Raw genomic sequence first — 21995 nt, 5'->3', positions numbered from 1 at the left:
GACAACTAGAAATGATGGCAAAGGAATCCCGTTTTACCTTGATATTGTTCATGTCCTTGCATCTTTTTCTGGTAAGTAAAACTATTTTTTTTTAATCCAAATAATGCACATATTTTTAGCAAATAATAGTTATTTTTAGGGTGCTTAATTAATTAATTTGTTTGTTAAATAAGATTTTTGTTCAAGCAAAAAATCAAAATATTGAAATCTAAGATCTACATTAAACCACAATTTAACCAAAGTTCCAATGACAACTCATAATTGACAAAATATAGCAATAATAATGATCCTTTCTATTATAATTTTCCATTCACATAAGGGTGAGCCGGTGAAAGTTCAATGGTTGAAGCATAGGAATGATAAGGCCGCATAAGGGAATGCGGGCGAATCATGGGTGCTTCGCCCCCATAGTAGAGAAAGGAAAACTTTGCACAACAAAAATAAGATGGGTCAAAATAAGATGAGACAAAGGTATTTTATTATCCCTAATAAGGTTGCATGTACCTGGCATGAGATTGGATGAAACGAGACTGTTCATAGAGTAGTTAAATTCCTTTCTAACACATCACCTCTTTGGAATGAGGAAAATTTGTACTATCAGAACGGAGCAGGACATTTTGTCATATCTAAAAGTAATTATAACTTAATTATAACAAAACATGTGCTGGTGGAGGTATTTCATATGAATGGGAACGGGGCGCAAAGACTACAGGAAAAACACTTACGGGCCCGTTTAAGACAGAGAGTCAACCAATTTGACTTACAGGGTTTGATTTTATTGGGGCTTGATTAACGGTTTTAAACTACCAAAAAATGTAAAAACTTAAAAACAGAAGAAAAAAACAAAACCCTGAAATTACGATAATGGAGACCCCACATGCACAGATTAATTAATCACGCCTGTACTCTCGGCTTTTATTTCTTTATAACCCACCAAGTCTACACCACAGCTCTCACCTCACTCTAATTTGCCTCCACTTTCTTCCAAATCCAAGAAAAAAAAATGTCTCGTCTTTCTCTTTTGCTTCTTATCTTCATCTACATTCTAACCCCAAGTTTTGTTTTCGCATCACCAGTACAAGACCCAGATCTTGTTGTACATGAAGTACACAGGTACGTAAGAATAAGATCCACATTATTATGTTACATCTACATATATCTCATACTATAATTCATGCTCTATGTAAGTAAAGATTAATGTGACATTTTTTTTTTGGTTGTTAATAGGAGCATCAATGCCTCTAGGAGGAACTTGGGATATTTATCTTGTGGAACAGGTAACCCCATTGATGATTGTTGGCGTTGTGACCCCAGTTGGGACAAGAATCGCCAGAGATTAGCTGATTGTGCCATTGGTTTTGGTAAGAACGCAATTGGAGGAAGAAATGGCCACATCTACGTGGTCACTGACTCTAGTGATGATGATGCCGTGAACCCCAAACCGGGTACTCTACGACATGCCGTTATACAAGATGAACCCTTGTGGATTATCTTCAAAAGGGACATGGTAATTAAGCTTAAGCAAGAGCTAGTGATGAACTCTTTCAAGACCATTGATGGTAGGGGTGCTAGTGTTCACATTGCTGGAGGGCCATGCATTACCATACATCGTGTTACTAATATCATCATCCATGGTATCAATATTCATGATTGTAAGCAAGGAGGCAATGCTGACATAAGAGACTCCCCTCATCACTATGGCTGGTGGACAGTATCGGATGGTGATGGGGTGTCCATCTTTGGAGGGAAGCACATATGGGTGGATCATTGCTCATTGTCTAATTGCCATGATGGTCTCATAGATGCCGTCCATGGATCTACGGCCATCACCATCTCCAACAATTACATGACTCATCATGACAAGGTCATGCTTTTAGGCCACAGTGATTCCTTCACACAAGATAAAGACATGCAAGTTACTGTAGCCTTTAATCATTTTGGAGAAGGGCTAGTGCAAAGAATGCCAAGGTAGGTAACTCATGTTCAAAATTGAAAAAAAATAATAATAATAATAACGGTGGCACACTTCAAGTCATCGATCTATAGATAAATAATTATTACAGATGCTATGAATATTACACATGCTATTACATAAATCTCTCAAATTAACAAATCAACTTTTAAATATTTATATTCATTCATGTTAAATCGTAAATTAAGTTTTGTAATAAGTTTATATTCTTACATAAATAAATTAAATGTGATATTAAAGATACTACAAATTTAACTATAAAGACTATATTACTAATTACAGAGAAATAATTTAAATATTTATTTATCATGTTGTTAAAGTAGCATTAATCATATTCAATTTTATGTTGGTCTATAAGTGTTTTATAGTTATTAAAATATAAGTCCAATAAGCTTTAAACCTATTGTAGTTTTACTATACTCATATTACTTATACAACACTCATATGTCTACTTATATATGATAATCCATTATACAATTTTCACATGTATTGTCTAGCTACTTATATTGTAAAGACTTTTTCAGTCTTTACGTTAGTAAAATTGTTAATTAGTAACTTTACTATTTCCACCCTACAAAGTTGATAAAGGTGAATTTGAAAAATGTACAGGTGTAGACATGGGTATTTTCATGTGGTGAACAATGACTACACTCACTGGGAAATGTATGCTATTGGAGGGAGTGCTGACCCTACTATCTACAGCCAAGGCAATAGATTTCTTGCACCTGATGACAGGTCTAAGAAAGAGGTGACCAAGCACGAGGTTGCATCAGAGAGTGAATGGAAGCACTGGAACTGGAGGTCCGAAGGGGATTTGCTGTTGAACGGAGCATACTTCCGGCAGTCGGGAGCAGGTGCATCTTCTAGCTATGCTAGGGCATATAGCCTGAGTGCAAGACCATCTACTCTGGTGGGCTCAATGACCATGACTGCTGGTTCACTTAATTGTAGGAAAGGTTCCCGCTGCTAATTGAGCACACTGAACCCCTAGTTTATCAGCTAAAAATAACTGTGAGAGCAACTAGAAAAAAAGGATGAGAACAATATTAATCCTTTGTTTGCCAACAGTTTACCTTTTATATGTATTTGTAGTGTTTTATGTTACTTAACCACTTAACAAGTATCTTATGCAAAGATTATATATATATATATATGTTCAATTTCTCACATGTTGTGGAATCCACATACCTATAGAATTCATTTATTTTGAGAAATCTCCAAAATAAATAAAGCCGATAAATAAGATAATTAAAAAAAAAAAAAATTAACCCATAGATAGAGGCAGAATTGAAGCGCCAGTAAGTCATATGACCAGTGGCAAATTTAGCTTTAAAACCATTTTGTGTGATATCGACTGCATTTTCCGTATCATAAGGAAGTCAAGTGTTGATTTAATTGACTTCTTTGTTTTTCCCCTAGCCACCCTTTTTATGGTGAAATCTCTATATTTTCCTTCTGTGTTAAATAGTGGAGGTCCATATGTGAACAAGAACAACTAAAGATCATCTAGCTGTGGAGAAAAACACTTGTTATAAAAGCGATAATATACTCCTTTTCTTTCACTTTTGTTTTTGGGGGCCAAAGACTAGAAAAATTCCAAATGTTATAATTAAATATTTATGTTGAATCTAGAATCTTCACTCTAAAAATAGAAATACTAGACAATTAAATTGGCTTCTTCTTGTGAATTTCAAATCTATTCTAGCTTAAGCTCATATATATTGACTAATTTTTTTGAAGAAAATATAAGGCAACTAAAGAAGTGCGGATCAGCTAAGTGTTAGGTCAACTGCTAAATTTCTTAATGAAATCTAATCTTACTAAAGTATTATTAATGAACTCTAGAGAGATAGAGATAGAATACATAAAACTAGTATAATGAAATCTATATCAACAATGTTGTTCCGAATCTAGGAGTATATGACCTTATTGCCAGCTACATTTCCACTCGGAAAGCAAGTAATTCAGTTTCATATAACCGAATAGATATGGTCATCTTGATCTCATATAAGAACAAGGTTTTAATGATTGATTGAATATATATATATACTCACACACACACACACACACATATATATATATATATATACACATATACAGTGAGGATTTATATTGAGTGTAACTTTATACCATATTAATTACATCATATAACAGTTCTTTATTAATTAATATTTTAAAAATTCTATTATTAGATTATATATTCTCTAGATTAATTTGTAACATGCGTGCTAAATTTCATTGTAAACAGATGATCTTTTCTATTTGACATATAAACTCATGTTTTATACATAATTTTAGAACACAAAAATTTAAAATTTAAATATTTACTAAATAAGATAATTATTGATTTATGATTATCTTAAAATTTTGCAAGCATTTAAGGTATAAGAAGAAAATATAATTTAACTGTAAATTTTTCAAAATTCACATCTAATAAAAAAAAAATAGTGTAATATTGTTTAAAGTTATACTAAAGTTTTAACCAAATCTAGATATTTGTAAGAAGAGTAATATGAAAGACGCAAATTTTCTTATTATATTATTTTTTAGATTGTTAAGGTTGTAACTTGTAAGTTGTGACTAATTTTCTTTAAGGAAAAAAACTAAAAACAAAAACAAAAACAAAACAACAAAGCGTTGATGCTTCCCTTTTTCCTGTCAATCAACAGAATCAACTGCTAGAGGAGTAACAGTACTATCTAACTTTATTTGATCCAAAAAAAAACAAAGAGAATCTAAATTTATAGGTAACGAGTCTTACATATCCACAGTTGATCAAGAGAGGTGGGGCTAGCAGTCTTCACGTCAAAAAAACACACACTCATTTTTAGTTGCTAGTCATGATTGACTTGTTTACGTGCACCGACTCTCTCTCTCTCTCTCTCTCTTGCTGCATTCCAGCAAATTTGTCCCATAGACTATATAACTAAAATAAAGTAACATTAATGGACGTTTGGCGAAATAGTGCGATTAGTTTAGGTAATTAATACTTATGTGTGAATGGTACAATTCCATGTTTGATTAAAGGCATGCACTGATCGACAACATTATGTAATTGATGTATAGTTTAGTTGATTTGTACCATAATGATTGTTTTTTATCATCAAGTTAAGACATTAATCGAGTTTTGGTACCAAATCTCTTATTAGGCTATAAAAAACTTTACTAATTAAGTTAATTGCAAACCAATATGATATATACCAATTCTTAATAAATAAACTATAGATTAGACCAAAAAAAGAGTCAAACTAATGAATCTGTAATGATTTGTTGCTTTTTCCCTCCTCATTTGCGGTGTTGAGACTTGAGATTTTCATATATCAATTTATTTATTTATTTGAGCATTTCAATTAAAAAAAGTAAAAAGAAAAAAAAAGAAAAAAAAAGAATGCCTTCTTCTTTTTTTGTTCATGAATGACAAGAGGGAGCTTCCAAACTCCTAGCCACAAAAACTTTAGTGACCTCTCTTCAGAACCAAAAAGAAAAACCCTCCAACATCTTGGATTTCTTGGTTCTTCCGTTCTTCGAATGCAAAGTAAAAGAAAGTTGCTTGACTAGTACTTATTGACAATTATAATTTTTTGAGGCATATATTTCGAATGCACTTTGTTTTAATGGGTTAGGCATGGTACAAAAGAGTACAAAATAGCATATTGGTTCTTCAAATGAGTGTAGTTTGAGTTTGACATACAACTTAGGACTTAAGTAGAAGGAAATTTTCAAAAGCCACTGGATTAAGGTATGAACAAGTACGTGTGGAAATTTAAATTATCTGTAGACGAATAGCTATGAATTAATGACTATCTTTATATATAGTTGAGGTATTTCCATGTCAATTGTATGCTTATTTGTATTGTGCGTGTGCTACTTTCACTGTGATTCTATATCATTTTTTTGGACAGTGGGACTATATATACTAAAAAAAAAGGAATATTTGACCTAAGTTGGTGTAATTAATTGGTGTCATGGCTCATGACTAAAGAGTAAAGAGTTAAGAATAACAAGTTCTTTTCATTACTTAAAATAGAATAACCACTTAAAATAACGTAAGAGTTACTTTAGTGAACGAAAACGTCTCACTCTAGCTAGATGACCCAAAAAAAAAAAAAACTCATGGCTGTTCAGGAAATTTCGGGGAGGTTGTTGCGACATTCCAAAAATATTTCTGGCTAATTTTGGACTGCATTCGATATGAGCGGATTTGAGATTGGGTAATCAAATCAAGCCTTCCAATTTTTTATGTAAGAACTAAGAACTCCACAATTGTATTGGTTCTCTATAAGCCACTAATCCTGTGGCCGTAAACCAATTTTCATTCCTCAAATACACAACTAGAGGATAATACATGAAAGTTAAAAGTTGAAACTTATCCAATTTCCATTTTGTGGTCAATAACAATAATACAATTAAACTAGTTACTATCTGATCATATCCGGACAAATTATAACTATAAGAGGGACACGATCTATTTGACCATTTGGAACTTGATTTTTAGGTTCCATTTCAAATGACCGAACCACATTATATAAATAAAATTGATAAAGATCTATTAGATAAATGGTATTGAAGGCATATATAATTATATACATGTATAATGTTTATGAATTTTTCCTTCTCTCATACGACATTCAAAATGGAAACCGAAATCTTACAAATCCCCAAATTTATTTGAATATTGGATTCTTTTCAATTTTCTTCCCCCAGTTTTATTTCCTTATTATTTTTATAGACTATCATTAGAGTTGGCCATTCCAGTATCTATTGGGAGATTGTCTTCTTCTTTTTTTCTTCTTTCTTTCTTTTTTTTGAGAATCGAGAGATTGTCAGGTTGATAGGGTTCAGAAAGATTTTAAATTAGAAGAAATCTTGTCAAGAGGCTGAATTTCAAATGTGGTTATAAAGTATGAAAATATGTTCAAAAATATGTCTAACTCTTAATACTTAGAATAAAAATAAAAAATAAGAAAGAGAGAATTGTCTAAGACTTTTATAGGTTTACATTGTATACATACAAAATGCAGTAAATGTTGTACACATTTGCAAAAACCATATAATAACATTTGCCACATTTGTGTATCTAAACTGTAAGTTTACATTGATTATTGTTAGTATAATGTAAACCAAGAATTTTTCAATTGAATATTAATTAGTTAATGATGGTCAGTTTCTATGCTATGCTGTCCAGCTGCTAGCCAACTGGTAAAAAGATTTCATTAGAAGACTCGAATTTGAGAGTTATAAAAAATCAACAACAAAAATAAGCAAAACTATATTGACAAAATCTACAAAGTTATTGACATGCAAATATAAATTATATTATATGGTAATTTGAAGCAACGTTAATCACATTATCTAAAATGCATTTGAAATCTCAAAAGTGCAAATGAATTGTTTTTCCTATCAAATTGTTTATATGTTACCCAAGAAAAGCACATACATGTGTAACCCAAAAAGAAAAAGGAAAAAAAAAGAATGAAAACATTATTAAAATGAAATACAAACTATCTCAGTTTTAAAAGTAAACCAAGAGGACCCTTTCTTCAAGTACTTAAATGGCTTCCTCTTAATTAAAAAGCTAATACACAAATGAATAAAGCAAATGGTAACACATAACCAAGTAACATGCATACACGGTCAAAGGATAAGTCCGATAACAATATCTTCATTAAAAAAACATGTTAACTGTCTAGCTTAAAAGGCGAAGAAGCCAGCAACGATGGTAGCTCCGACAGCAAGGGAGGCCTTAAGAGTAGTGGCGCCGCTGTCTGTGGGGGTTGCAGGAGCCGGGGCCCCATCATCAGATGTAGGTCCTTCGGCGGGGCCACCTACGGGGGTTGAGACGCTCCCAGGGGCGGGGGGAGATGAGACATCGTCGTCACTGGGGGAAGCAGCTGGGGTAAAGTCGTCACCACCATCATCACTGGGAGAAGGGGAGACGGGTGTGGTAGAAGGGGGAGGGGCGGCAGGGGCAGACCTAGGTGCCTCCGTGGGGGAGGGGGGGTTGATGGGAGCAGGGGTGGAGGTAGGAGGAGAGACGGGGACGGGGGCTGCAGGTGAAGATGATGGAGTGGTAGGCGGGGATTGCGGCGCAGGCGAGACGGTGGGGGGAGTACTAGGAGATCCATCATCTTGAGCTGCTACAAAACCAGCAGCCACAAGGAAAATGAGAGCAAGAACAATCACTTGACGTGCCATGTTGATTGTTTTTATTTTATTTTATTTGTGGACGTAATATGGTAGATTAGGATTCTTAAGATTGCAGTACTTCTCTAAGATATATAGAGAAACACTGCACACCAAAGAATGAATAAAAGGGTGGTGAGGAAAAGGAGAATATATAGGATTAAGGGTGGGAGGGAAGATAGGGAAATGTATGGAGAGGAAGAGAGAAGAAGGGTGTTTGTTCGGTTTAGACAGTTGGTTTGTTGGTTGTAGGGTGAAGGAGAGGAGAGAGAGAGAGAGAGGAGGGGGGTGTTACTATTTGGGTGACCGGGTTTGGTGGCCTTGTGACAACTAGCATGCAGGTTCGTCTTCTTTTCTTAGAATGAGACTTTTTGTGGTTGGGGGAGGCTCAAACCAGTTGTAACTTTTATATACAGCTCCTATATATAATTTAGAACACGATCACAAATATAATTCCAGGTTGGAGATCTAAATTGGAATTAATGACACAAAACTTGAAAAGGATGTTCAAGTTTTATATATAAATTACGGACTTACATAATGAATGAGTTGGAGATATATTGATTTGTATTTCAATTGAATTCCTATGAAATTCCTTTCCCTCTTTCTCTTTCTCTTTCTCTTTATCTCAGTATCTCACTTTATGAAGATAATATTAAATAAATAACGACAGCTGATTATTTAAATTAAATATCTCAGTATCTCACTTTATGAAAATAATATTAAATAAATAATAACAGCTGATTATTTAAATAAAATAGAATGTAAAATAGATGATATGAGGTAAGAGTTTTTGAAAAATGAATGTATAAAATAGAAAAAGTAAGCTCTTATACTAAAATAGATAAGAATTTATACATGAGCTAATGCAAATGTTCTAAAGTGATGAGGATGAATTCATCCACAATATGATCTCACTTATAACAGATATATAGTGATTGCATAAAATAGAAAAAGTAGGCTCTTATATATATATATATATATGCTAAAATAGACAAGATTTTATATATGAGCTAATGTGAATGCTCTAAAGTGATGAAAATGAATTCATCCACAATATGATCTCACTTATAACAAACAGCTTAAGTTCATGATGTTTACGGTCATGACCACTGAATTTTTTATATAAGAGAATGCATGATGAACGTGCCCCTTACCCTAAATTGTAGAAATTGTTGAACTCAGAGCAAATGAAGCCAATCTGAGACACACACTCTCTCTCTATATATATATACACACAGTTACACTAATAATTTTAAGACCCAAGCTATGAGAAAAATGAAAAATCCTACAAAGATACTATTATTAATAGAAAACATCGTTTAAGTACTGATTTAAGCTTTAGAAATATCAAATATTAGAAATATTAAGTTGACATCATATCGTTGCTATCTAACTCAGTTGATTTCCCTTTGTGCATGTATACATGTCGTACAAATTTTAAACAAGCCGTGTAAATAATCACCAGTACATCATCATAAAGCAAATTACAAAGATTGAATGCATTTTTAAAAAATCTTAATTTGTGATAAACACCCTAGTTAGTTTTTTTTTTTTTATTTTTTTTTTTTTTTTTTTGGACTGAAAACACCCTAGTTAGTTAAAAACGTGTATGTTACGCGTTTAAATTTGAAAGTTAAATTCCGTAATAATCGTCTCTCATAAGTCATAACAATCGACTGCTCAAAAATATGGATATAAAGATAACAAAATTTTGAAGTTTGCCAATCCATTTGCCATCTAGAAACTAGCAATCCTATCTAAAGTCAAAGGGAGTATAACATATTGTACATATCTATTATCTCATATATGATAACAATAAAGTAATATATATATATATATATTAAACAAAATAGAAATTCTACTCTAATCTAATTTACGTATATATATATATATGTGTGTGTGTGTGTGAAATTCTCTCATTGAGACTTGAACACTGGCCTTTATCTCCCACGCTTCACAAGTACTTATATTTGTAGAGTGATTATCGCGCCAAAGGTGCATGGTGGTAATAAAGTAAAACACTTATATTGAAACGCACTTTTATAAAACACTAACAAAAAAAGTTTCTAATGAATATTTTATTAATTTATTAAAATCCTAATTACCCAAAATTAAAAACTAAAGCTGCCAGATACAAATCCCAATTTGTTAATGTTGCTTTAAGTCGGTGCATTATAGTTCCTTAACAAAAAAAAAGGGCTAAAAATGGAGTACAAATTTTTACTACAAAAAATTTACAAGTTAATGTGTCAATGAATGAGATTGATGTGACCACAACACGATACTAAATGATTGTTTGAATTTTTATTTTTTTATTTTTTAATGACTATTGACACATCAATACCTATGTAGTAAAATTTGTAATAGCCCTAACATACCTAAAAAAAATTTGTTTGGATGTTCTATGGATTAAATCACATTTGAAAAAAGTTAAAGGTCATGATATAAAGATTATAGTATTAATCTCAATAACATATATGGTAAATGTTTCCATATTTTTGTTTAGAATTTTTTTTTTTAAATAAACGTAACTTACTCGTATCATTCTTTATTCATTTTCATATCTTTATGTCGAATTTTTCAAACGTACTTTCTCTGAAAGATACCGAATTATACACGTCCGTATACTTACAGTATTAAACCCATAGTGTATTTTATTAAATATGATAAACACCTACATTACAACTTCAACAAATTTATTTTAATTTTAATGAGTTCTTAAAATACAAATTCAACCCTAACTAAGAATGCAAAAAACATGGGGCTCTATCCTGAGGCTCTCCAATAAGAAAAGACTTGTCACAATAAAAAGGGCCACATCTTGTGAGTGCATAAGATAATTTCAAAAGGAAAAAAAAAAAAAAAAAAAGGTTTCAATCCCAATATAAAAATAAATAAATAAAACATCTTGTGAGTGCATAAGATAATTTCAAAAGGAAAAAAAAAAAAAAAAAAAGGTTTCAATCCCAATATAAAAATAAATAAATAAAAAAGACCATCCTAATAATTGGTTTGATAGAAATAATTATAAAAAAATTAAAATGGATAGATAGATTGAATTAACCATGTTATCAATTGAAAAGAAAATAGTTTCAAAATCAAAAAGAAAGAAACAAAAATCGTGGCATGTTTTCCAAGAGATGTTGCCTTCTCTCTAAAGTCTAAATGCAAAAACTTATTTAATAATTTTGTATCTAAAGAAACTATAATCATTTAAATATGGGAAAATTGCACTTTACCTACCTGTGGTTTGGCCTGTTTTAACAGTGTCCACCTGTGGTTTAAAAAGTTATCACTTAACCCACTTAGGGTGGCCTCCATTAAACTCTCGTTACCCACCTATGCCCTTTTCGTTAGAAAATCTCCTTTACTATATAAGCCAAAATTAGAACCCAAATAGAACCCTAAAAAAAGAACGAGCTCTCTCCCTCTCTCTACCTTTGAATCCCCAAAAATTTCCAAACCCATAATCCCTTTCTCTCTTTACTTTGATTGCCAAAGTGAAATCTGAACACTTGCAAGCAAGGAGGAGGTGTATTGAAGTTTGGGTTTTCTTCTATATCAAGGTCCCTAAAAATCCCCAAACCCATTTCTCTCTGTACTTTGATTGCCAAAGTGAAATACGAACATGTCTTTTTCAAGTTATTACTCAGGTTCCAGTCACCATTCATGTTCTGCTGACCGTTGTCAGCTACGGACTGCTTTAACCTTAAACAATTTTGGGAGAAGGTTTTATGAGTGCAGCTATTATGATGTGGTGAGTAACAGTTGGTTTTCATTTTTTTTTTTTTCCTTTTCTTTTTTGTGTGGTTTTGATGGTATTTTGGTTTTGTTAGCTTTTTGAATAACCCTAATTTGATTTTGTTTGTAGGATGATGAACCTACTTGTAAATACTTTAGGTAGTTGGATGGCAAAACATGTAAGCGTGGGTTTGAAGTTGTACTCATTGTCCTTGCAAGATTCAATATGTACAAGAATCAAGTAAGAGTAGCACAGGAAAAGGAAAATGAGGCTAGTGATAGGGAAATAGCAGCTATTGAGAGGGAAAGAGTAGCCAAGCGAAGGGAAGAAAAATTTAGGGTGAGAGAGATGATAGCTAAAGAGAAGTTACTGAAGTACAAATTTGCACTTGTTGTGTCATAGAGTTTTTTTGCTATTTTTTTATATTTTCTGGTAGGATGGGAGAATTTGGAATAAAGCTATTGAGTTTGCCTTGAAGGCAAGCTATTGTAGTTATTGTATAATTTTGGGTACTACCACTTTTGACAAGTGTATTCCATGTATTTGGCACTATGTAATGTTGTTGTTTATTTGAATAGAGTATGCAATGTGTTCTTTATATGATGTGTTCTTCTTTATGTAATATGTTCTTGTTTATGTAATGCTACCTTGTTTACGTAATGTGTAATGCTGCCTTGTAATGTGATCTTGTAATTTGAATAGAGCATGCTGCCTTGTTTATGTAATGTGTAATACTGCCTTATAATGTGTTTTTTTATGTAATGTGTTCTTGTAATTTGAATAGGGTATGCAATTTGTTCTTCTTTATATAAGGGGAAATTGCACATGCACCCCACAAGATTCTGTTTACATCAAATAAAGAAGCATAAAGAAGTATGTTTTAAAGTAAGAGTACCATTCCATACATATATAATAAGTATTGTTCAAAACAAGTGGACTTCACCTAATACTAATGGCTAAACATTGCCAGAGTACTTCAATAATAGGTAGTTCTGTCTCCACTAAGACAATAACAAAATAACTTTACAATAGAAAATTATGCACAATAACAAAAAAAGTGGTGACATGCCATTATCAGACATGCACAATAACAAAAAAAGTAAAATAAAGTTTCTGCTGATACATTCTCCAACCTTCATTTCCCAAAGACCTTGCCCTTCCCCCTACCGATACCTTTATCCTTATCCTTGCCTTGCATACTATCCCTTGTTGAGAACATTACACCAGATGTCTCAGCTCTTAATCCACCTCCTCTCCCATATGAGAACAAATGACTGCTCCCAACTACTCTTGGTGGTACCAACCACCTTGGAGGCTGCAAAAAATATAGCAACTCCATATCAAGACTTAATCTAGTAATTTATGTAAGTATAAAGGGTGATGTTTGTGTTTGTGTATATACTTAAAATAGAGATTTTCTTGTGTCTCATGTTTCCTTAGGAGTATGAGAGATGGACTGGTTGCATGAGAACTATTGAGCTATGGGTGCTTTACTTAGTGGTGATCTGCTTGAATCTACTGCAGATGGTGGTGGTCTACTTGAAACTGAAGTAGATATTTCAGTTGGCTGTGTGTAAGGTTTGCATGTTGGTTGCCTCATTGTTTGCTTTTATGGTTGGTTGACTTGCTTGATGGGTGGTTAGCTTTCTTGTTGAATGGCTAGCTACCCCACTTATTGCTTGATTGGTTGTCTGCTTGGCTGCATTATTTACTGGTCTAGGTGGGTGCCTTACTTGCTGGTTGGCTATCTTGTTTACTAGTCCAGGTGGGTGATTTGCTTATTGGTTGGCTGCCTGGTTGGCTACCTTGTTTGTAGATCTTGGTGGCTGTCTTGCTTGAATGGTGGTTACCTAGTTGGCCTTCTTGTTTACTAATCTTGTTGACTGCCTTGCTTATTGATTGGTTGCCTGGTTGATTGCCTAGGTAGTTGGCTGCCTTGCAAACCTTCTTAGTGGTTGACATGTTGGCTGGTTGGTTGGTTGGCTGCCTGCTTGCCTGGTTGGCAAACCAGGGTGGCTACCTTGCAAACCTCCTTGATGGTTGCCTAAGTGGCTGACTTGCTAGCTGGCTAGTTGGTTGGCAAACTAGGGTGGCTGCCAAACCAGGGTGACTTCCTTGCAAACCTCCGTGGTGGTTGCCTAGGTGGCTAACTTGCTAGTTGGGGTACTGAAGTTGCACCCTAACTTGGTTGGTCAGTGCTTGTTCCTTGTCCCTACAAAAAGAATTATCTTGCATCATAAATAAATTTGTAATATAATTGTCATAGTAAACACATTCATACTTTACTTACAATTCTTTTTTTCCTTTTAAGTCTCTATCTCCTTTGCCATGGTGTCTCACCACTTATTCCAGCTTTACACCTCCTTGAATTATGCATCTCCTTATGGCAAAACCCACATTTTATAGGTCTATTTGACCTAGAAACTTTGTATGAGTTGTTTAACTCATCTGCATCTTTCTTCCTTTTCATTGGTGGCCTGCTTGGAGGCTTATACACAATTGGAGCAACATAGGCAGGTTTGCTGGTTTCAACTCATTCATCTTGGCCAGGCAGTAGGGTAATCATCTTCTTATATGCAACCACATAGGCATCTTTTCTATAGCATGCATGCACATAATCCTTGGGCCTCTCCAGGTTCTTATAAATTGCTGCAACACCATGTTTACATGGGATTCTTGTTAAATCTCAAACTCTAGAAGTACAACACTTTCTTGTAAGGTTAACCACATGCCTCTCATATTCATTATCAACCTCATATATATAGCAACCTGATGGAACAGTATAAAATGACTTAGAATCAACTTTCAACTGCTTAAACTTTTGCACTATGTTTGGACATATGTCACTAGTGAATTTTTCAATCCAAGTCTTCTTATTATACATTCTAGTCATCAACCTAACCCTAATCCATTCTAGTATGACAATGATAAGCTTATCCCTAGCTTCTAGTATCATAGAATTAAATGACTCACTAAGATTGTTCACATAACAATCAGAAATGGCCTTTAGAGTGAAATGTGACTTAGTCCATTGGGTTGGTTGGATGTCTGCTAGATACTTTCATGCTTTTTTGTCCAATTCCTTCATATCTTGCATTCTCTTCTCAAACTCTCTAACTGTTGTTGCTACGGCATACCTCCATAATGCAGCCATCAATTCTAAACCCTTGAAGTTTAACTTAAAACTGTTGTAAATATGCTTCACACAGAATCTATATTCAACTGTTGGAAACAGCATCTCCATGGCAGGTATCAATCCCTGGTTATCATAAATATAATAAAAAAAACATCCAAAGAACAAAAATGAACATCATCTGCCTAAGAACAAAAACAAAACTTTCAAAAAGTAGAAATGTAATGACTAAGAACAAACAGAAATCTCAAAAAGCAAGTGAATTGTATTACCTTCTACTTATCTGAAATGAACACCAGATTTAGCTCATCTGGCCTCCCAATATCATTTGCAAATGTTTGTAAAAACCATACCAAAAATCCTTATTTTATTACTTAACTACACTTAATGCAACAGGAAAAATATTGTTATTCCCATCATTTGCAGTTGTTGATAATATATGTTCAACAAACTTGCCCTTCAAGTGGCAATCATCTAATCCTACAAGTGGCCTGCACCCCCCAAGAATCCAACTTTCTGTGCATTGTATCTCACATATATCCTCTTGATCTTAGGTTGTGTGTTAGACTCAGTAATCTCAGTTTGTAGAATCACCTTACTCCCCACATCAGTTACTCTTATCATCTCAGTATAGTCCGTAAGCTTCCCATACCGCAACCTCTCATCACCTAGTATGAACTCTCTAACTTTTCTCTTAACTCTATACACTTGGTTTATGTTCAAGTCCACAGACACATCCTGCATAACTCGATGCTTCACACCAGAAATTGCCTAATCAGGGTTTTTATTGAAATCTTCCAAGTACTTCCTAGCCACATATGTAAAAGTGACCCAGCTATGCTTGAATGTCCTCCTATGTATACAAGTTGGAACCATGGTCTTTATCTAGAAGGTTAACTCCCCTGAAATCTGTAATGCATATACCCTCCAACCATATTCATACTTGCAGTAGATAGAAACTTTGATTTTTTCATTAAGCTTGAACTTAATGTCCACAAGCTTTGGCACTGCATATTCCCTCAAGGCAGCCCTAAACACCTTCCCATTTGAGAACTTCATGCCCTTGCATAACTGAGGGTTACTCATGCCAGTTTTCTCATTAAACTTTGGACATATCACCCTTTCATCATCATCCTCAAAACTGTTAATACTCCTAGTGTCATCATCATTAAGAGCTTTTTTAGCCTAATCATCATCATTAGCAACTGGATCACTGGCAACAGCTTCTAATCTCTTCCCATTATCTGTAACTGGCTTCTTCAAATGCTCTCCCTCATTTACATTTTCAGTATCTCTTTTATGCTCTCCCATATTGGGCACCTCATTTATTTGAGCACCAAATATGTCATCAGGATAATCTGGTCCTTCATACCCTTCATCTTGCCAATCAGGTTCATCTACATGAACATCTTCACTACCAACATTTTGTCCATGGGTAGCATTGTCATCCACATTTTATCCATGAGTAGCATGGTCATCCACATGCACAACTTCACCAACACTACCATCCTTTAAACTCTCAACAGGTTCTTCAAATTCTCAACAGGTTCTTCACTAACATCATTTTAGTCAACCATAGATAATCTAACAGAGAGAATGTTAGTCACCTCCTCACAATCAGTATCATTATCTTCATCATCATTTCCCATGGCTGGTCTACTGCAATTGGTTGATCTGGTTCAACTATAGGTTCTTCAATAGCAATTGGAATAACTTCAGGTTCTACATGAAGTGTGATTTCATTTGTTAGCCATTCAGCATGTAGTTCATACATGTAGGTCACATCATCATCAGAAGTAATTAACCTTTACCTTTGCTCTAAGTCACCACCAAGTATTAAATAATAAATCCTACTATTAATGGGTTCCCTAACCTTAGCACGAATGTCTTGTATATCAAAATGACTTAGTAGATCTGGATCAACATTGCCCATTGTAGATACCTCACCACCTAAATACTCTAAACTGGGGTTCCACTCAAAATTCCCACAATGGTGAATAGTAAAATCAAAACGAATTTCAGCAGTCACCTGCAAGAGTTAAAACACATGCACAAACAACAGTAATTAACTACATAACCAACACAAGCACAAAGAGCACCAATCATTGACAAAAGAAAAATAATTTCAGTTGCACATAAAGTACCATTTAATGTGGGGTCAAAGATAAGAAACACAACCAACTAAACAATTTGTCTCCATGGGACCATAGACAACCTAAAGATGCATCTAACCAAAATATTCACAGGGACCACAGTCATCAATGTCAACTATAAAAGAACAAACGCACCAATGGTAAACCTAACAATGGTAAACCACTAATTTTATGATAGAAAAACTTTAATCTGAATCACATTCATCAATCGTTACACATTGAAAAAGAAAAAACACAACAATGGTAAACCCTAAAAAGTCATTTCATACCTGATATAGAGGAAAACTCAAGCTTCAGCACACTTCCTTGCTTGCAAGTGTTCGGATCACTTTGGCAATCAAAGTAAAGAGAGAAAGGGTTTATGGGTTTGGGGATTTTTGGGGGTTCTAAGGTAGAGAGAGGGAGAGAGCTTATTCTGTTTTTAGGGTTCAATTTGGGTTCTAATTTTGGCTTATATAATAAATGAGATTTTCTAACGGAAAGAGTAGAGGTGGGTAACGGGAGTTTAACAGAGGCCACCCCAGGTGGGTTAAGTGATAAATTTTATACCAAAGGTGGACATTGTTAAAATGGGTCAAACCACAAGTGGGTAAAGTGCAATTTCCCCTTTAAATATTGAGATGAAATAATAAAAATTAAATATAAAATATCCTATTTAAAACTATTGCCTTAAGTTTTAAATTAGATTGAACTAGCCTTAATGTAGGATGCTTAATTAAACAAGACAAAATTTTCAAACCAAAATGCCTATAAACTAGCTTCTCATTAAAGGATAAAATAACTTAATTGTTTTATGTGGATTCCAGTTAGTTCAATTGGTAAAGTATTTGATGATTGAATAAGAGATCTGGGGTTTAATCCCTGCTTACATAAAAAACTGATTGGTGTCTTAGTCTGATGATAAAGAGCTATCATCAAGGGTAGACATCATAAGTTGAAACTCTCTAAAAAAAAAAAATCACTAAAAAAAACTTAGTTGTTTTATATATTTGATGTAAGAGATTAAATTCTATAACTATATGGAGTAAAACCTAAGTTTTACTCTCTCCAATTCCAATATGTCACGTCATCATATTATATATTAAAAAATAGGTACAACCACACTTAATCAATTCTAATACCCATTTGAAAAATCTAATTTAAGTGTGAGTTTATTGTGAGATGTTATTATGTGTGGTAGGATGTATTGAGTTTTAAGTAAAAAACTGATATGACAATCTCTTATTGGATGATGTAAAACATGAGTTTTACACTCAATTTTTATCAAATTCGGACTTTATAAGAGAAGGTGTGCATCTAACTCGGATTGTAATTTTATTTTAAGTTTCAAGTGGGTTGGGTTTAGGTCGATAGTTTTTCAACCCATATGACCCAACCCATCATATAATGATTATTATTTTAAATATTTTTAATTTAACTTTTTTAGTTTTTTGAGAATAAAATTTGAAATTTAGTATTAAGTATATTATGTGAATTATAATAATTTATTAAAAAAATGTTTAAATAATTTATAAAAGCTTAAAAGTTGTAAGACATGAAACATATAAGTGTAACCCTTCTACTAAACTCAATTCAACCCGATCTATATGGGTTGGATTTGTTTTTATATATGCTATGAATTGGAAATTTTGTCACCTATTTTAACAAAAGAGATAATAATAATAAATAATAGTGCTATAAAAAAAAAAAAAATAGTAATAGGCCCAACCCATTGGTTTTTTTAAACTGCCGGATCCGACCGTTGACCCGAAAAACCATTTTGTGTTGTGTGGGATAGAGAGAGCTCCTCTGCCAAAAAGATCAAACGGTAAAATGGCGGAGGAACCCATCCCGGAACCCGGATCCGGACCCATCTCCTCCGCCTCCAACGGCGGTAGATCCATAGAGGAATGCCAATCCATGATCCAAAGAAGTCTCCGAAGTAATTTTTCAAAAACCCTCTCTATTTTTTGTTGAATACAAACTTATCAGGGTTTAGGGTTTTAGAAACTTTCACCAGTTCATTGCCTTTTCCTACTGATTCTGAGCTTCCAAACAGGGAATAGTGATAGAAATAACTTCATTTCATGTGGGTTTTTTGTTTTTTTTTTTTTTTTTGTTTTTGGTGATAGCTCCAATTGTGAAGTTTCTGAGGGAGCATTTGGAGAAATCTGGGTGTGTACTTGGGGACAAGTTCATCAAGGCCGTCCATTGTAACAAGCAAATCAGTGGCGGTTACGTTCGTGGTGAAGGGGTATTCAATATTTATTCAATTGTATTTGGTCTTTCTTTGGTTTTTTTGTTATTAGCAAAATTGGAGCTTTTGCATTATACATTGGAATTTAGTAATTTTGTAATTGAAAATTTTGCTTTAATTTGTAGTTGGGATTTTATGAAGTTATAGTATTGTTTTTTGAATTTTTTTTTATTGAGTTTAGTCCAAGAATGGCATTGTGTTATGATTATGTTATGTTAAAGTCAGTGTGTACATGCCTGAAGTGAATATTTGAACATTGTATGGATAAGTGTTATATATCTATCTATGATTGGTGGAAAAAGTCTATGGTAGGCTAATTCTCTCTTTTTTTTGGTTTGTTGGGGTTCTGCATGTGTGTGTGTGTGTGTGTGTGTGTTTTAGATTATGGTTTGTAGTAATCACATGAACATTCAAGACGAGGTGAACCAAGTGGTGATTCATGAGCTAATTCACGCGTATGATGACTGCCGTGCTGGAAACTTGGACTGGGCTAACTGTGCTCACCATGCTTGCAGCGAGGTGTGTGCCAGTGTGGTGGAACTTTTTTAATCCTCAGGTTGTTTTTTCTTTCAATGAAAGAATGTGTTTCTATTGTCGATAAACAGATTCGGGCCGGTCATCTAAGTGGTGATTGCCACTACAAGCGGGAATTGCTGCGGGGTTATATGAAGCTACGAGGCCATGAACAAGTGAGCTTCCCCCACTTTACTTTACTTTACTCTTATCCTGTCTTTACAATCTGATAACATTGAGTGGTCTCTTTTCAACTGATTAGCAGCCTTTTTTAATTTGGAAGTCTGCAAAAGGCCAAAAAATTCCGTTTGTAATTTGTAACTGAAAAAGAGAGAGCATAAACTTTTATGTACATGGGGACAATTCAGCAAAATTAAGTCTCTTGAATTTTGCAGTTACCAATTACAAATAACAGGGATGCCACTCCTTTTTGAATGAGAATGCTACTGACTGCAGTATGCTAAATCTGAACCATATGAGATGCTCACATGCTCTGTGACAGCACAAAGATTCATGACAAATGGCCAAGTCCCCCTTACATTACATAAAGTCAACAGTGATATCATATCTTCTAGAGTACATGATAGTGTTCCACTAGGAAACTAACTAAAATATTGAGTAGAGCTTAAACTCTTTATCGCATGTTTGCTTACAGGACTGAGACTTAGGTAGAATTGTAAAATGAGATCTGGAATCTTAATGTTCAGTCCCCACCCTAGTATAAAAGTAGTTTTATTAAGGTTATCTTTTTCTTATCAGGAAACCATTCTGTGAGCTGAAGAATTCAGCAATGATAATGTAACTACTTTACTTCGGAGAATGACATAGGCTAATTTGAAAGTAGCCTGAATTACTGCTGCATTTGATGATAAGAAGGAATTCCTCATGTTATTGTTAATATGTTAGTAAAAAATTTCATTCCCTACCTATTTAAGGGTAGTGGACCTAAATGATTACTCTGCATACAGTTGAGGATCATATTACATTCCTCATAATCTCCCCTCTCTCCCCCCACCCCCCCGCGCACGTGTGGGCATGGGCGGGTGTGTGTGTCTATGTGCACAGGTGCTCATGTGTGTATGTTACATAGAAAATTGCAAGTCATTTATAATGGTCAATGGTCAACTAGGTGTATATACCATCTAGCTTAAATTATGCCCAATTCATTTCTTGCCCATTTGCATAACAAATGCAATACTCTTTATGCTATGGTGTCTTTTAGGCATTTTTTGTTATGTGATTAATTCAGTTATGGGTTTTCATTTTGACATTTGAAGGACTGTGTGAGAAGAAGAGTCATGAAATCGGTGATTGCTAACCCATACTGCTCAGAAGCAGCTGCAAAGGATGCCATGGAAGCTGTCTGGGATATTTGTTACAATGATACACAGCCCTTTGACAGAGCTCCCTGAAACATGCCGATCACTTCTTGCCAATGCCAAACCAGCTGTCCCTTCCAGTTTTCTTGTAGGAATGGTGTTGTAGCAGACTCTGGCTTTGAAGCGAGTAATATGCCCTTATTTTTGAGTTGACATGACTTAAGTCAATCAGAAAGCTCATTTTATTTAGATTCTTTCTCCATTTTCTCTGAGATATAACTGCATAAAGAGAATTTTACATTTTTGAATGTTATACATTATTGTACACCAATGATTGATGCTTTCTCGGAGACAAATTCAAATTCAAAAAATAAGAATCCCTTTATTAGTTGTGCCTTTTTCAATCAGAAGAAGCATGTATTTTTGTTATAATGCTGATCGAATGCTTCTGTCATTAGAGGAATGCAATTTATGATGATTGGAATGTGAGTACTGAGCATGTTTTGCTGGAATTGACTCCTTAAGAAAAATGCAAATTGTAAAACTTTCAGTTATTTGCAATTGTGCTCATGTTTGAAACCCTCATCTGAAACCATCTTATGCTTTGCATAATTAAACTGATCTGATGAAATAGAATGGTGTGTGTGGAATGCATATTTCAATGCCTTTTGAAATGACAACTGCCTTGCCAAGGAAGTCCAAATCTGGAAGAAAACAAAAGGCTGACTAGTCTTAGACATG

At 34.0% G+C, this 21995-nt stretch overlaps 3 protein-coding genes across 3 annotated transcripts; 2 read left to right on the top strand and 1 right to left on the bottom strand.

Moving 5' to 3' along the window:
• Positions 1-945: 945 nt before the first annotated feature.
• On the top strand, positions 946-3141 carry LOC136069762 (pectate lyase-like). The gene is made up of 3 exons (XM_065778642.1): positions 946-1113; positions 1228-1968; positions 2582-3141. The coding sequence occupies exons 1-3, from the start codon at positions 1004-1006 to the stop codon at positions 2940-2942; spliced, it is 1212 nt and encodes a 403-aa protein (XP_065634714.1). The 5' UTR covers positions 946-1003; the 3' UTR covers positions 2943-3141.
• Positions 3142-7428: 4287 nt separating this feature from the next.
• LOC112007007 (uncharacterized) lies at positions 7429-8280 on the bottom strand. The gene has a single exon (XM_024039327.2). It carries the CDS (start codon positions 8165-8167, stop codon positions 7664-7666), a length of 504 nt encoding a protein of 167 aa, XP_023895095.1. The 5' UTR covers positions 8168-8280; the 3' UTR covers positions 7429-7663.
• A 10640-nt stretch (positions 8281-18920) lies between these two features.
• LOC111992818 (mitochondrial inner membrane protease ATP23) lies at positions 18921-21658 on the top strand. Its single transcript, XM_024024677.2, has 5 exons — positions 18921-19107; positions 19298-19419; positions 19804-19941; positions 20028-20111; positions 21213-21658. The coding sequence occupies exons 1-5, from the start codon at positions 18999-19001 to the stop codon at positions 21345-21347; spliced, it is 588 nt and encodes a 195-aa protein (XP_023880445.1). The 5' UTR covers positions 18921-18998; the 3' UTR covers positions 21348-21658.
• The last annotated feature ends 337 nt before the right edge of the window (positions 21659-21995 follow it).

The sequence above is a fragment of the Quercus suber genome, unplaced genomic scaffold (assembly GCF_002906115.3).
Source record: "Quercus suber isolate HL8 unplaced genomic scaffold, Cork oak 2.0 scaffold_188, whole genome shotgun sequence".
Classification (NCBI taxonomy): domain Eukaryota; kingdom Viridiplantae; phylum Streptophyta; class Magnoliopsida; order Fagales; family Fagaceae; genus Quercus; species Quercus suber.
The sequence above is the reverse complement of the archived record's forward strand: the minus strand, read 5'-3'. Positions and strand labels throughout refer to the sequence as shown.